The sequence below is a fragment of the Trypanosoma brucei genome, chromosome 4 (assembly GCF_000210295.1).
Source record: "Trypanosoma brucei gambiense DAL972 chromosome 4, complete sequence".
Lineage (NCBI taxonomy): Eukaryota > Euglenozoa > Kinetoplastea > Trypanosomatida > Trypanosomatidae > Trypanosoma > Trypanosoma brucei.
In genome coordinates this window covers 719,776-735,839 of record NC_026737.1, presented here as the reverse complement: position 1 = coordinate 735,839, position 16,064 = coordinate 719,776, and the positions used below count along the sequence as shown (strand labels likewise).

The window sequence follows — 16,064 nt, the reverse complement described above, 5'->3', positions numbered from 1 at the left end:
GATAAGAAATACAGTTACACGCCCTTGCCGTCAAAGGCAACACTTGGGTGGCGTCGAGGTAAAGAGCTTCATGGAGGAATGGTTGTGTATGTGAGAGAGAAGGGCACGCCGTCCCCTCCCCGGTACATTCCCTGTGGAGGAAGTGAGTTGGTGCGTTGTGTTTCTCATAGTCTTATCTAACGGTGACCACCGCAGCACTCGCCCCGCCAAACCACATTCTTCCTCGTTGTTGCTTGCAGTGAGTTCCTGGTGTCGGAACCGTACTCACATCTCGATATGTGGTTCTTAGCCTTCTTCCTTTCTCTCAATCTGGCAGCTGACTGTCCTCCACTGACGGACATGCATCGTTTTCGATATCGGATGGCATTGTAGGAGTTACGTCTAGCAACTCGTCGTTCCTGTTCCACCGCGCCTGTTCATAATAACGCTTTTGGTGTTGGAACTGCCGGTAGTCAGCCTGAGTGCAAACTGGTGACTTGTCCACCTTCGTGTTGCTGCGTGTGATGTTTCCACCGATGTTGAAGAGGCGTGAGTGGGCAATGGCCTGCCACCGTGGTGAATCTAAACTGCGTATCAGTAGCCGTTCTGCACGCAATGCTTCTGGTGGCTCCCTGTGATCAAGGCATCTTTTGGAGACATTGAATACACCTGTGTGGGAAGTTTTGTATGTCGGAACTCGATGAATATTTGCGTAACTACAATCCTCCCCTGTTTTCTCACCATCACAGCTCTCGTCGTTGGTTAAAAGCGACGCATCTCTATTCGTGAAACTCCGGTTGAGTCCCAGCGGGATACTCGTGCCACCACCAGCACCGACCGCTGCCGGTGGTTTTCCGGGAAGCCGGCGCCGGATCATGTGGGCCTTCCTTTTCCAAGTGAAGTAGGCCGACGCCACGAGGCTCTGCTCCCGCATGGCCGCCGCGTATTTTAGGGTTTCCTCCTGATTTCTCGCATGGCGTTGCTGCACTCGCTTCGCATAGCGCCTGTGCCAAGTGCACCACGTCGCACGCAGCAACCCCCACTGCCGCCTACGTGAAGCGGTTAATTCGTGTTTTTGAGTTAACCGCTGATGAGAGAGAACCCGACTGCTCCACCGCGCCCAAGCAAAGCGGTAGAAACGGCGCTCACGCACATCAGATAGACGACGACCTGAGCGTTGAAGACGGACGCGTTTGCACCACCAATGGAAGGAGTGGGCGGCGATTCGCCTATTCCACCACGCATAAAGCGTACGAAGGCGCTCCGCCGTGTCTTCTCGCCGCAACCATCGGACACGCCAAACCGTCATCACTCTGCACTTCAGCCGTTTACACGCACTAGAAATAAACCGCGTACACAAACTCTGGACCCTCCAGGCCCTATACCAGTTGCTGAGACACCGACGCTGAACAGCCGTCCTCTCGCGCATCACTGCAACCTGCTCCTGTTCCCTCCAAATAGACCACCGCTCCAGCCGCTCACGCATGAGGCTGAAGTATCGTCGTGCACACATACGGTCCGCTACGCGCTGACGGTAGGCGTCGCGCCATTGAAGAAAACATCGGCTGCCCATGTCCTGCCGTAACATGAGTGGTAATTTGTCACCCCGGGAATGAATGATAAAAGTGTAGGCGCAACGCCACCTAACAAAACATCGCCGTCCCAGCCTACAAATTTGAAATTGCCTGAGAAGGAACAACGCCCTCCAAAACGAAAAGACATGTTTCTGCAATTTGAGGAGCTTTTCCGTGACAAAACTGTCACATTGCTTTTCCATGTCTTGTTTCCGCCTCATCTCACGGTGACACTGCCACCGGCTCTTCCAGTGCGTCCAACACTCCTGGGTAGTGCGCTCAGCCAGCTTACGAAGCTGTTGCTTGATAGCACACCGTTCATGCATTCGTGCATAGCGCCAATGAGAGAGACAAAAACGTTTCAAATGCTCGGCGGCTAGCGTGTTTCGTTTTTTCACAAAATCATTCACAAGCTTATCACGGATATGGCCTACCGATGACACTGAGTCGGGTTCCCTTGTTGAGCTCGACAAATGCCGCACAGGATCCGGTACACCCCCTGATACTGTAGGCTTATCGCTATCGCCACGGATGATACAAGTGCCAACAATGCTACTGTTGGTCACGGCACTCTCCGGAGGATCCGACCTATTCTCCCCGGTATGGATGCCATCCCGCGACTCATCTTTCTTTCCTACTTCTTCATCCTCCAACATGACCGTACTTACTCCAACAATACTTGTTTCTATGTAACCTTCCTGACCAGCCCCACATGTTATAGTGTCCGGTAGCGCTTGTAATCGCTCCATTGGCGGCGCAACAGACGATGGCGCATTGACCTCCTCAACAATCGCACGCAGCAGGCGCATTCCACGCCGCTGCTGGAGCCGCCTGAAGGCCTTTAGCAAGAGCGTCGTGCGCCGCCACACCCGCACATGTTCCTCCATAGTGGCAGCAAGCAAAAAGGTTGGTAGCATCAGACTAAACCACTGATGGGGGCAACCACAGTGTACGGCATGAATAATAACGACGGCGCCACTCTCAGCTTTTGACGGGGCCACCCCGAGTTCAGGAAACACTTGCAACAATAGCTCTGTTGAAACGTTCTCTTCTGCGTTGGGCATCGTTGAAGCTGCCTCGTGTCGCATGCTCTCGAGAGACGCTGCACGACTCAGTAAGACCCCAACGGAGCCCTCGCTGCTGCCGCACCGCTTCATGATAAGTTGTGTAAGTGCCGTAAGAATGTGCAACCGAAGCCCCGCTTCCTTCAAGACGACTCCAACAGCTGCGCCCAGCTCCCCATGCTGATGTTGGCACGCTCGATATGGGTGGTGTTCGCAGTGGATCATGTGAACTGCGGTCAACATCGCGTACTTGCTGGCACCCTCGACGACGGAAGAGGCTTCTACCGTTGAGATATATGCAGCCACCGTTGCTGTGATTCTTTCGCTTACTGTGCCCTTTCCCTTTGCGGTGGCGCACAAAGCCAGGATGATTCGACATGCTTGTGTCAACACTGCCTGGAGTAACACGGAGCAGCTCCCCCGATACATGTCACTTTCAGTCATGACCACCGGCCATGCGGGGCGGGAAGCACCAACTGATGATTTCTCAGTCACTGCCAGCGTCACCCGAACCCTCCCGTTTTGCTTAGTACAACAGACATGGAAAGAAGAAAAGGAAACCGCGAGTGTGTGTGTGCGTGGAAAAGAATTAGTGATGCGCATGTAATGAGCCAGCAACACATCGCCTTGAGCGCACGCCTATAGAGTTTCAAAAGTTCACATGCGCGTAGAAATCGTTTGCAACTCCAACTGTGTTTCTGAACCTGTTTTTCCCCCTTCTGGCATGGGAGGCTCCCCCATGAAGTCCCTTCAGCAGTCTTTTATCTCTTGTTTCCCCCCTCTCCTTCCGTTATATCCACTATCATCATCACCTTCCCCCCTGACTGATAGTTTCAGGTACTGACGCAGGCGACACACAAAAATAAATGAGGCAACACAATTTATGCCATTGTTACACCTCATTACCATTGAATAAGGGGGGGGGGGCAGGAAGGAAGGGGAGAAATGGAATAGCCTCCCTTGCAATGGGAGAAATGAGCTTCGTAAGAAGGTTGTTTGTGGCAAAAAGGCAGCCACATTGCCTCTTCCGGACTGCAACGAGGCCGAACTTTGTTTCACCGTTCCTACCCTTCCGCTGTGTTTAGAAGCCCAGGTGTAAAGCACACCGGTACAACACAGCAGGAGTTCCTTCTTTTTCTTTTTTGGCGTTGACAAACACTTCATCCTTTTCTCGGGACTCCACTCCACTTCTACTTTAAAAAAAATTCACTGGTGGTGGACTGAGTACACCGGCATAAACCGAGCACCGCAAATATATAAGCAAAATGGGGAATAAGACGGGGTAGTGGATGGGTAAAGAGAACTAACAAACTCGAGCATTCAACCCGTCTTCAGAGTTAACTTTTCCTCTTCTTGATTCCCCCCCTATTTCAGGTAACGAAGATGCGCTTTATTGCCGATATGGGGAACTCTTCACCCGTTCGGGGACACACCACAACTGGTTGCGCGTGATCACTTTGACTGACATTTTTTGAGTGGTACTGCATGATGGCGAGTTTCGACACAACTGTACCATTAGGGAGTGCAAGCGGATAGTTCCCACCACGTCCGCCATCGAAGCACTCTTTCGTTATGTAGCAGTAAAAGCGTGTGGGACGCCTAATGAAGATCACGTCATTGCTCCACCGTTCCTCTACCTGAAGCAGATCTGATGCATTCAGAGGCACGCAACTGTTCACACCATCAAGGGACTTGCCTCGACCGCTTTGCTGTGCCTCGCTATTTTGCTTGTTACAGAAGAATGACCTCAACATTTCCTCCACAATTGCCATGACCGCTCCATCAAACGCCGCGGACCCGGACTGTGTGTTCAGATGAGTTGGTGGGATTTGAATTGCCCGCGTCTCACCCCCGCCATTTTCGGCGTCAGCGGCACTGCGCCTGCTGATTACCATGCGATCAAAGTATTCGTCCTTCAGTAAGATGGATGCGGCCACGGCACGGACGACGAGATCGGGTAGTTCACACTTGCATCCCTCCATGGTACTTGCGCAGGCGTCGCTACCAACAGCTTGGGATTGGGAGGCAGCTGAAGCCCTGCGGCGCTCGAGGGTTTCAGCGAGGGAGAGGATTTGCGAGCCTGCAAGAATTGCTCCCCGGTGGAACAAAACGGCCAACTTCCGGTAGCCCTCTACTGACATCATACACGCCACCAATCGTATCGCCTCTTCGTCCTTTTGGGAGGTTCGACATGCACTTCTTCCATTCGGCGTTCTTTCCCTCCCGTTCTGCACGGCGCTCTTTTGAGGTGACACTGCCGTCGCGCCAGCCTCACTTCGTAGTGTGAGAGCGTTGATGACAGTCTGAACGAAATATGGCCGGCGTGTTGCCCATCGTAGGATATTGTTTGCTAGATACACGTGGATAGCCTCCTGCCCTGTAGTTCCTCCTTGAAATAGTTGCAGGATCCGTGTAACGTGCAAGTCCAGGAGAAGGTCGTACAACACCTCCATTTCTTTTGGCCGCCTCTCCGGCTCAATACTTTCCAATGCGGGCAGCAGTTTCCCTTCACAGTATGCAATCGCTTCCATGACAGAGTGCTTTGCCTCAATGCACTTGACAGCTATATGTTCCGGCGGCACGCTGTCGTGTGGAGGCCCTGTTTCGTTTGATCCCAAGGTCGCTTTCGCTGACACTGGGCCGAGGTAGGGGGATACGAGTGCTGACGCCGGGAGCGAGGTGGAGTCTCTTCCCCCTCCTCTTTCTTCAGAGCCGGCACTGTTGTTTTGAATGGGCGGAAGCGGCGGTAAAACAAGTGCAGCAAGCCTCGGAAACAGGTAGAGCGGCAACCCGTAAGCGTCAGCCACATGGCAGGCCAACTGATACCGCTCTGTTGCAATAAGGTAATCAACCATTTCCATGTGCAGGCGAATCACACCACAAACCACGTGGTAACTTGTACGATTCAAAATGTGCGGGACAATTGGTGAACAGACAAGCCGGAACGGGTCCTGCCCGCTGTTGCCCTCCCCGCTAGTGTCCTCGCCATCACGGCAAACCTCCAGCAGTGGTGTAATGGCTTGTAGGCGAGGGAACTCAGCGTCCAGGAGGAAATTGACCCGACTAAAGAAGGAACTGTACTTACGGGATACCTCTTGGACGCGAGAGGCGACTTTGTCCAGTGATCCTGCGGCGGTAGCGGCGTTTGGTGTTGCCCTCTCACGTTTTGCGATAGCCGCCAGCGCCGCTTTGACAGGCTGTAGTTCACGCGACAACTTCTGAAGCTGCCGTACAGTATCGGCGATATCCTGTGAGGCAGAATTCATGCGTGTCCGATACTTGAAAACAAAATATGTATATATATATATATATTTGTGTGTTTGTGTTATTGCTGTGAAGCCCTAAATATTATCCTTGCAGTCAAATGGAGGCCAACTTACACGCATATAAAATATGACACCCACCTGTGCACAACACGTATATGTTCCTTATAATGCGTGTGAATATATCGGCCTTTGACACCGTTGGAAATCGCACAGCTGATACGGCTTCCTCAGGAATACGCTACCTTGGGATGCCTGCGTTCAAGCACCCGCGAGATGCTAATTGCGGAGAGTGAAGTAACGCAGAAAAAAAGAGAACGTCCACGCACTTTTTCACGTGTGTCAGAACTAAGCACTGGCGTTTACAGCAGGGGTGATACCAGAGAGAAAAAGGGCGCGACAAAATTTTTGTATTCGTGTGGGGACAGAGCGCTTTGCTACGACTTACAGGGTTAAAATAAGAGGGGAGGGAGCACCTTGACTGACAAAAAAAAAATCCGACCAGCGTGTGTGATCAATGTAATAAAATCATTCCTTTTCGCATTCCCCTTTAATACTCCCCACTCTTTCCAGAGTGGAACGTGTTATTCATTATTCGTTTATACCCGCAGAACCTTCATGTACGCCCGGAACTCTCCCCTTCGTGTGTGTTTGTAAGGAAGAGGGGTTACAAATCCAAATGGCCCCTCCCTTTCTATGTGTTTTTTTCTCTTTTCACCACATAAGTTACAGCATTTCAGCATCACTTCCATCACACTACGCTATTCCTCAAAGTTTGATTCTGTTCTGATACACCATTTCCCTTTACCCTTTCACATACGGGAGGCCTCCCGCAACGCATTGGAGATTGCCACCTTCACCCGTCGCAAGAATGACTCCATCAAGACTACCTGATCGACTGCTTTGTACACAGGCGGCTCATCACTCACAGTGTCCATGCAGCCGATTCTCGAGAGTTCCACCAGTGCACCGATGGTTGTCCGATCGCAAACTGTACCTGAAGTGATGGACGCCATATTCGTGCCGTTTTCCGCTGGCGCAGGGGCCGCGTTGTCCGCATGAATCATCTCACCAGCAGCTGCTCGATTGCCAGCAGCGGAGGGGCTTTCCACTTCTGCCGGAGGAACCGGCATAACTGCTGCATGATGTAAGGTCTGATTACTCAAGGATGGGGCGGCAACACTCCAGCGACCTCCGGTGCGGCTTACCTTGACTCCCTTATGATAATCCGAGTGAAGCGCTCGCCAAAGACCCACAACACGCCGGGCCTCTTCAAGGGCGTGCACGATGCCACCCCATTGATTGTTCGAGTTAACATTATTTAGAGAGAAGGCGCGGTCCACCAGAAGGAATGCATGCAACAAAAGTACAAGACTGTGGGTTGCAACGAAGTACGGCACAACCGTCGCCACGTGTAGGACCTGACCATCACAGAACTTTTCCATAATAGCCACAACATTTTCGGTGATTGTCGTGATAAGGGACCTGCTACGCGGGTCGTCGCGCAGGTAACTCTTTTTCTGCAACTCCGGCTGTTGTTGAGCTGAAGGAACATTTCCCTCATAGCCGTTGAAATGCTGTACCAGTCGCTCGACGAAGAAAATAAAGAGGACGATGTTCTGCGTTGCAACTGCGATCAGCTGCCGCTGATATATGGAGGGAAGAGACCCCGATTGGCTGCTCGAAAGAGGAACCGCCGCCACTGAGTTTGGTATTCTGTCTTCGAGAAAGATTGGCGTGTTGATGAACTCACTTCGCGTCAGGACATCCAGCAATTCGGTCAAGGCAAAAAGTTGCACAAACGGTCGGCATTCGTCCACCAGCGGCGATGAAGCTAGACGCAGGAGCAGGCCCCCAATTTCACCATACATCTCGAGTGTTGGCGTGTCGATGAAGCGTCGGTGCTCGCTTGTTGTAGGCGAAACCAGTACGCTTTGAAACAGTAACTGCTGGGAAAATACAAAATCCGCGACGGCGCCTAGTGCAGACTCCGAGTTATCCAAAGCCGAGAGCACTGCGTTGAACCAACGTATGGTAGAAAGCAGGACATTGTGGATGACCTCTTTAAACACTTCAATATTTTCTGTATTAGACAGCGACGTACCCGCGGCGTACTTCACGTGGCCCAACATTATACGCGCGCAGGTACTCCATAGTTTCATCCCCATGCAGTGAGTGAGAGCATTCGCATGAAACAGCTGCAGGGAGTGCCGCTGAGAGATGACCATTAACATGTCGAACACGACCCTCACAAACCACAGAATAGACGAAACGCTGGCACCACCGTGGCTGAAAAATGCACAGATAGATTCATCGATCGCCTGAAAGCACTGCGCCACACACGACATCAGTCGAGGACTGACCCCGTCATTGGTAAGTGATACACAAAGTAACTCACACAACTGGGGGGAGATATACATGAGTTGACTAAGAAGGGGTAAGGCGGCAAACTTGTTACCGTTTGTAGCAGTTGCCGATGTGTCTTGGACGAGGATGTCAAAAAGGGCATTATGGTATTGCTGAAGCGTAATGTCATCCACATTCGTTCCAGAAATGCTAAGGAATGCTGAAATGGCGTCATAGAGATGTTGACGTGCCTGAGGGACGCGCGATCCCCATTGGACGGTAACAATCAAGAGGGTCCTCAGCAGCTGAAGGTTCTCCGAATATATGGCCGCGCGGCTGGGGGCCTCCACGAGTGTTGAGATGACTCCCGTTGCGTCCATGCGGCTTACAACAGCTCCCCTTGGATCCCTTTTGCTACCGCCAGTTAACCGTCCCCTTGTTAGACTTGCATTTGTCCCAAAAGCCGAAATCTTTGTACCTGTTACCTGGAGGAAGCTGGTCACATCCTGCTGTGCGGTCTGCGGCACGCTCACGTCTGCCTCCACAGGGCCTTCATCCCCTGCACACGTTGCTGTGGCGCCGCTAAGCCCTTCTCCATTCGTGTTTCTTCCCAGTTTCCGTCTTAGTTGCGCCGCAAGGGTTGACATTGTCCGACTTACCCGATGTACAATTTGTTCCTGTGCCGCCACGGTAAGATTGGATATTAACTGCACGCTGCCCAGCATAGACCGCGCCAAGTATACCACGCGCTCATGGCTGATACGGTCAAGAACGACTACGGTGATATTCGTTAAAGTGCACCACCCGTCGAGAAACTGCACCGCACTCGCGTAGGCAAGAAGACATTCATTTGCCCGCGCGAAAACTCCCAATTGCTCACGCAACTCCGCTCCAGATGGGGCCTCCCCCTTGTTTGCAATGTTCTCTCTTCGGAGCGCCTCGTACAAACGAGGAATAGAATACTGTGGAACATCATCGCTGGCGCGGAAGACGTAACTCTCCGCCCCCCCAGGCGCTACGCAGTTTGCGGGGAACGGCGGAAGAGACATGAGACATGATGAGGGCCATTGAGCAAAGTCCAAAGCGACACCGTTGTTATGGTCTTCCAGAACTAGTTGTGCGCCTGATTCACTGGTCTGTCTGTACAGTTCGTGCGGTGGTGCCGCTTGCAACAACTGGAAGAGGAGCTCGACCACGCTGGCATGAGGCGTCAAGGGTGATAAGGCGTTCAGCTCCTCTAGGAACTCCGTACCGACGCTAAACAGTTCAAGCCCCAACAGTTTCATTACAAAGGCGTACTTACTCATCACGAGCGGGAGGCACTGATCTGGCCGCAACGTCTTCAAAACATGGAACATCTCGTCAGTTCCCCGCTCCCTCATGAGGCGCTTCAAGCTTGGTGTGCACAAGGAGGGATTAGCGCGCAGCTGATACAACAGCTTCACGTACTTGACAGCAATATGCGGGCTTTTTTCTTCGAGTACGCGACTGCGTGCGCCATCAATGATAGGCTCGAGACAGTACCCGGGTAACAGTTCCTCTGTGGAACCGTACATTTGATAGCCACACAGCCATGAAGTGATAGACGGCTGTGGGGCGGCCGCGTGTTGAATGAGGAGATCTAACATGAGTGATTTTGTCTCGGTCTCTACATATGGCATCAACAGCTGCACCTCGTCACTGTCGAGTACGGCAAGCGCTGGGGGCGCGTGAATGACAGGGTTGCTCACGGCCTCCTCCCGCAGAGTCGACACATATGGCGTTATAACCGTCTCTAGCGCATCGGGTCTACCGTCCCAGTACCTCGCCGCCTCGCTGAGTGTTGAGTGTGGCAGAAGCAGTAGTACCTGCAATGCCTTATTGGCCAAAAGACTGTCAAAAGAGACACATAACGGTAGCAGTTGAGCTGCGAACTCTTTACTGCTGTGCGTCCTTGCATCAAAAGTGAATATATTGTCTAGTCTCTGCTCCTCCTTTACTGTAATGGCTGTCCTCAACAGAGCCAAACATTGACGAACCGCCGCCCGCTGGTAGCTGTCCATCTCGTGGAGCGCTCCTGCCGCCTCTCCGATGATATGAAGCAGCTCTCCAAGAACATCTGCCGGTGCCTTAGAGCACGCCATAACCAGTTGAAACGATGGAACATTATTTTTCCCATGAAGTGGGAGGTGCAAAGAGAGCGCACGGTTCAGCACAACGGCAGCTAAAGCAGTTACAATGTACCGTTCCTTCTCACATGAAAAGGAGCGCCTGCTAACTCCTCGGAAGATTTCCTCGGAAATAAAGCGAATAATCGTTGCATAAGTTGGTAGGCACGTCACGTCGGGTCGGTGGTACTTAAACATAGCCAACATTAGGTCAAGGAACCCAATGGTGATGCTGTATGTTGCGTGATGACACTCATACTGACAGTGACCCAGGAGGGAGCGTGCCTCCACCGTCACAGCGACGTTATCGCCCTGCCTCTGTTTGTTACCCATGACGGTGGAAGATCCTTGCCCACCCTTGGTTTGCGCTGCCGCATTTTCAGTGCTGCAGATGAGATGGCTCTCCTCCAGATAGGTCCAAACACATGCCGCTTCTTCGTGATTTGTGATGAGTGAGCCAATGAGCGAGAGCACTCTCCCCAGGACCAACTGTGACAGTTTGGTAGCGTGGAGGAATCCAAGTACGACGTTAAGCGTTGTGTGTTGCCTCACTTGTTCGCTCAAAAGCGGATGCGTTGCCATTTGCCGCAGGAGCACAAATACACTGGAGGCGAATTCTTGTTGTTTTTCCTGTAGATACTCCGGTGTGAACTGTCTGTGTCGTCCTGGAGCAGCCGCACCACTTACCGACGGTTTCCTTAGGGCTGCCATGCTTCCCCCGTTGTCGCACAACGTCAACGGAACTGCATCACCACTCGCCCCTGCACACGCTTGCGCCTTGGCGATGAGGGACGACCACTGGAGTTCTGCACAGTTCACTTGCATTTCAGAGAACAGCGCCACCACTCGTTGCGTATACTGCGGGTTCCTACCAATCATTGCAAGTACGTCTAAGAACCGCGTCACCACCTTCAATGTGTAGGCCTCCCATGCCCCACTGGATCGCTGCGTTTCGAAGATGGCTCGCATGTGCGTCACACAGTTTTTAAATATGAAGAACGTAACGGCGCAGTCCACATCAATATCAGGATTTAATACCGTTGATGGAAGGTTTTCTAAGCAGATGGTAAGGGCGCGAAGTATGTGTGCCGTTTCAGATATGAAGGGTTCTTCCCCCGCTTGTGCCTTGTTTGCCTCGGGACGTTGTAAACCACCATCAGTTGCTGCAACGTCACCCTTTATGGCATAAGATGCGTCGCTTTTTGATTGCAGTGCTTCTAAGTACCGCACACAGGAACTAACGTCAATGTCCGCCACATGCTTGACCGCAACGAGCATTTCGTCAAACATGTATGCCGCCATTTCATACGGAATAATGTAGATGCACTCTAGTGGAATAGCGAGCATGGCTTGCAGTGGGGCTAAATCCACAATATACTTCATCACTTTACCACGACGCCCAGCACCGGTCGAATGCGCACAGTCACCAACGAATGCCTCAACCGCCTTGTCAAGTCCGCGCTCATCACCTTTGCCGCAGAGAAACATTCCGAGTGCTAGCAAGACAATGCTCATGTATCCATCCACAATGACCAGCCACCGAGGCCGCTTCCCGTTTCCACCGCGCCACGCCGCTTCATCGTGTTGGTACTGCTGACTGATTCCTCTGCGCATCTGAAGACTTGAAGATAAGAACCCCGTGTCCTGCGTGCGCTCGAGCCTTGCATGGAGATTAGTTGCCCATTTTTCGATGTCGGCAACGATATTGGAGCCCAGCAACGCATTTTCTTGGGCGACACCGGTGGCACCACGGAGCTTCTGCCATACGGCGAGAGTGTTCACCAACGACATGGTCACGAACCACGTGAGCGCACACAAGCCCCGCGTCGAAGGGTGCTGCCGGAACGACGCCGCGCTGGTTGTACTGCTGTTCGTGTGGCAAGACATCTCCTGCAGGAGTATTTCCAACAACTCGCATATCCCTCGCACAACGTCTGGGTTCATTTGAAAATGGCGGGTCAACAGGAAGAGGCACTGTGCGGCAAGGAGCACGGGGTTAGACTTCCCATTGGATGCGAGAGAGGAAGCAACGGGGCCGTGATCTATAAGGGAAAGCGACGTCGGTGAAATCTCAGTTTTGATGAAGTTCACGACGTTTGACGAGACGGTGGGGGCAATACTGGCTATTACACAAGTGACACTTCCAAAACGTTCGGGATCACCACAAAGCAACAGAAGATTCATCAAACTTTTAATCTTGGACACCTGTTCGTCCAGTTCATCAGTAGCAGTCACGTGACTCGCCTGGGTGTCCTTCACTGTGTTCAATAACGCGAATGGTTGCTGTTGGATGCTTGTCGTAAATCCACCCCCAACCCCTCCTAAACCTGTTGGTGGAGCAGCAGTGACGTTGGCGGGAGGGATGTTAGCCATGGTGCTAGAGTTCGTGACAGTGGTAGAGCTATGACTCGTGTTGCTGTGTTTGAATGGCGCTGCTATGTAAGCCTTTATACCCGCAGCCGCCGCGTCTCCAAGGTGGCCGGTACGGCACACATTTGCGATACTCTGCAGAACGTCCTCCGGATTCATCATTTGCCAACTGTACACACTGCTCTCTCCTCCCTGTGCACCTTTCCCTTCTTTTAAAGATCCTTTCAACCGTGCGGCTATTAAGTTGAGGAGAAATTAATAGATGACAGCGATTTAAACAGAAACACCAAAATGCCCAATTAACCAATAACAAGCGGGGAAGAGGGAGAAAAACAAACACAGACAAAAATTTAGAACATGGATTTTATTTCTCTTTCATAAGTCCTTTTGTTGGTGTTGTGCGACCTCACCAACTTAACGCCACTAGTGCCTTGAAGCCTAACATTCTGTCCACCTTTCTCTAATGTCACGGGTTCCACGAGTTCTGCTGTCCTTGTTCTGCTTTTCTCGGTCCATTGCATTAAAGGTGTCTACAGATACGAGAGAGTGGGATTGGTGTGAATACAACGTAAAAACAAAACGAAGTGAGGAGGAAGTCGAACGCCAGCGCTACCCTTAAGAAAAAACTCTTACAAATGGAAAAAGAATAAAGGGCCGTGGGGATGTAGAAGCGCTGGAAACGATGAGTGTGTGCGGGGGAGTGTGTGGGGATGAGTCACGGACGAAACTCCCCCTCTACTTTCTTTGTGCCTTTGCAATCCCAAGCGTTTTTCTTTTCTTTGCTTGAAAACGGCAGCACTTTTTTTTCATGTTGTGTGGCATGCAAAGGGGGTTGTGAATGCGTGCGCACGTCTGTCGTGGACAACTATGGACATTTAACCCTTTCTATCCACCTGAAATGCGGGAAGGTGGTCCTATTTTTTGCGTGAGAGGCGCTCAATAGTCTGTTGCAGATCTTCAACTACCTTCTCTCTTCTTTGCAGCTCCGTTTGGGCTGAATCCAGTTCACCGCGCTGTGTTTTGAGTTGCAGACGTATGGTCTCCATGTCCTCCATCTGTTTGCGCTTACCTATTTCCAGCTGCCGAATCTCTGCCTCTCGCTCGAGGAATTCCCGCCGCATTTGCTGTAGTTTCTCTCGCTGCTTCTGCAGCTCCTCTTCACGCGAGTTGCGCTCTGCATGCTTTTGCGCGAGCTGCCGTTCCAAAGCCTCCTTTTCAGCCTCCGCTGAACGAACGGCACAGCGCTCCCCCTCTAATCGTTTCATCACCACCGAACTGCGGAGCTCCTCTTCGAGATGTTCCACGCGACATCTCTCCCGCTGCAGCTGTTGCTCTTCAGTTGCGCGCCGTTCGCGGTCCGTCTGCCGCGCCCGCGCTATAGTGCTATTGAAGTAGTAATGATGTGAACTGCTCTGCTGCTGGGGCATCGGTTCGCCGCTGTACCCTTCAAAACAAATGACATGTGAGTAGTAAAATTCCAGTGCTTCACGCTCCAGGTGGCAGGCGGTGAGTGTCTGCTGTCGCAGCTTCTGCTGTATGAGCTGGAGCTGCGCTAAGGCGTTTTCATACTCTAGCTTAGAGTCGCTTACCTTTTCGTTAGATGCTGGATCAGATTTACGGTTTGACCGTGAGGTTGCTGACGCTGGTGGCGATGCAGACGGTTTCGTGACGGTTGATGTTTTATTCGCTAAGTTAGCCGACCGCGGAGGCAGGTTCACGCTTCTAGAGGTTAGGCCTCCTTGCGGCTGGCGTTGCTTGCGGTTCATTTTGCACGGACAGGGCGAATACACTGCACTACACGACAATGTACGCCCCCGCTGGTATGGATCGCAGGGAACCGGCGGCTTCTTGCATGAAGAAACGAACAGATGTGAAGAGACACTTCTTTCAAAAGGGTAATGATTTGTAGTGGTGTGTGTTTGCGTGTGTGTCTGTTGGTGGGTACGGGGGTGACGAAATCCATGAGAGCTGCAAAACCTGCGTTTACCCACGAGGAAGAGAACAAAGCACCCGCAGGTGTTGGTTCAGGATAGTCAGCAGGAGGATTCTACATGACTGAAAAAAGAAAGAAAAGAAGCATTCACAACGTATTAAAAAATACGGCGAGCCGAAACTCACCCTCACGACTGACCCTGTTGTCGGAGCGCATTTTGCCTTTGCGTAGTTCCCCCACTGGTACACTCAGTTACCAGAGGCGACACCAACGAACCAATAAATCGTCTCTGTGCCTGACGCCACTTTGCCTTTGGCTGTAGGCCAACTAATCCACGTGGTTGGGGGCACCTCTTCAGTCGATGTTTTTACGCTCTCAATCCAAACCGAACCACTCCGCACCAGACACTGCAGCGCCGCTTCAACCCGATGTGACTGCCACATGAGGTGCTTTTCCAGTTCATCATGAGTGACAGAGACGCACACGACCTCAAACGGCACGTCTTCATTGCTTTCACTGCTGCTGTTGTTTTCCTTCGCGGCGGTAGATAACTTCCCAACTGCGTCGCTGCAGACCAATTCTTTTCCTCCCTTCAATGGGAAACAAGACACACCCACATGCCTGAGGGGCCCCCCCAACGGTTTCACCGCATCTCTCGAGTTACTCTTGCGGTGCGCTGCCCGGTAGTTCGCAACTAACTTTTCTTGCTTGGCTAGAACATATTCCAAAATTGGGACATGATCAACGCCACGGCTTCCATCGGGTGTTGTTTGAATGTAATTCACACTCCCTAACTTCACGATGTTGTAACCGTCTCCCAACACGTGCAATTTGCTGAGGGCCATGCGAACATCTCCTTCCGAAATGACGCACCGTTTTCCACCTTGCGCGCTCATCTCGTATTGCTTGTTCATAACATGCACAACCCGTGCCAGCGGAACGTATGATCCAAAGAACTTTTGCTCCTTCATACACGCTTCTACCACCTTGCCCGCGAGACCGTAGTAGAAATCGCCCAACCCCAGCAAACCAGAAAAAACATTTTTTTTGGAGGAGATCAGATCCACACCAAGAGAGTCTGACACCTGCTTAAAGCGAGCGCGCACAACGGGGTCGCGTTTAATTTCATCTTTGTGCTTTCGGGCGAGCACACGAAGCTGCTCTTCAAGGCTTTCCAGCTGGTCCGCAATTTGTCCCGCCCGCTCTGCTGTGAGCTGCGCGCCCAAGTCGGTCATTTGCCGTTTCGTCTCCCGCGACTTCTGTACATGGGCGACACCGACGCCACGCCGCATCCCCCTTGGCGGACTAAAGTAAAGTAAGTGAAAGAATGGAGGGGGGGGAAAAATAAATAAAAGGCAAAAGAAAGTTGGTGTAGACACGGATATTAC

General features: G+C 52.0%; 6 protein-coding genes across 6 annotated transcripts; all 6 read right to left on the bottom strand.

Moving 5' to 3' along the window:
• Nucleotides 1–304: 304 nt before the first annotated feature.
• TbgDal_IV2890 (hypothetical protein, conserved) lies at nucleotides 305–3,220 on the bottom strand (the record flags this gene model as incomplete). Its single annotated transcript, XM_011774575.1, has 1 exon — nucleotides 305–3,220. The coding sequence occupies one exon, from the start codon at nucleotides 3,218–3,220 to the stop codon at nucleotides 305–307; it is 2,916 nt and encodes a 971-aa protein (XP_011772877.1).
• Nucleotides 3,221–3,367: 147 nt separating this feature from the next.
• TbgDal_IV2880 (hypothetical protein, unlikely) lies at nucleotides 3,368–3,781 on the bottom strand (the record flags this gene model as incomplete). The annotated part of the gene is made up of 1 exon (XM_011774574.1): nucleotides 3,368–3,781. One exon carries the CDS (start codon nucleotides 3,779–3,781, stop codon nucleotides 3,368–3,370), a length of 414 nt encoding a protein of 137 aa, XP_011772876.1.
• A 206-nt stretch (nucleotides 3,782–3,987) lies between these two features.
• Nucleotides 3,988–5,883, bottom strand: TbgDal_IV2870 (hypothetical protein, conserved; the record flags this gene model as incomplete). Its single annotated transcript, XM_011774573.1, has 1 exon — nucleotides 3,988–5,883. The coding sequence occupies one exon, from the start codon at nucleotides 5,881–5,883 to the stop codon at nucleotides 3,988–3,990; it is 1,896 nt and encodes a 631-aa protein (XP_011772875.1).
• An 809-nt stretch (nucleotides 5,884–6,692) lies between these two features.
• TbgDal_IV2860 (hypothetical protein, conserved) lies at nucleotides 6,693–12,905 on the bottom strand (the record flags this gene model as incomplete). The annotated part of the gene is made up of 1 exon (XM_011774572.1): nucleotides 6,693–12,905. The coding sequence occupies one exon, from the start codon at nucleotides 12,903–12,905 to the stop codon at nucleotides 6,693–6,695; it is 6,213 nt and encodes a 2,070-aa protein (XP_011772874.1).
• A 752-nt stretch (nucleotides 12,906–13,657) lies between these two features.
• TbgDal_IV2850 (hypothetical protein, conserved) lies at nucleotides 13,658–14,509 on the bottom strand (the record flags this gene model as incomplete). Its single annotated transcript, XM_011774571.1, has 1 exon — nucleotides 13,658–14,509. The coding sequence occupies one exon, from the start codon at nucleotides 14,507–14,509 to the stop codon at nucleotides 13,658–13,660; it is 852 nt and encodes a 283-aa protein (XP_011772873.1).
• Nucleotides 14,510–14,924: 415 nt separating this feature from the next.
• Nucleotides 14,925–15,968, bottom strand: TbgDal_IV2840 (hypothetical protein, conserved; the record flags this gene model as incomplete). The annotated part of the gene is made up of 1 exon (XM_011774570.1): nucleotides 14,925–15,968. The coding sequence occupies one exon, from the start codon at nucleotides 15,966–15,968 to the stop codon at nucleotides 14,925–14,927; it is 1,044 nt and encodes a 347-aa protein (XP_011772872.1).
• Between the last annotated feature and the right edge of the window lie 96 nt (nucleotides 15,969–16,064).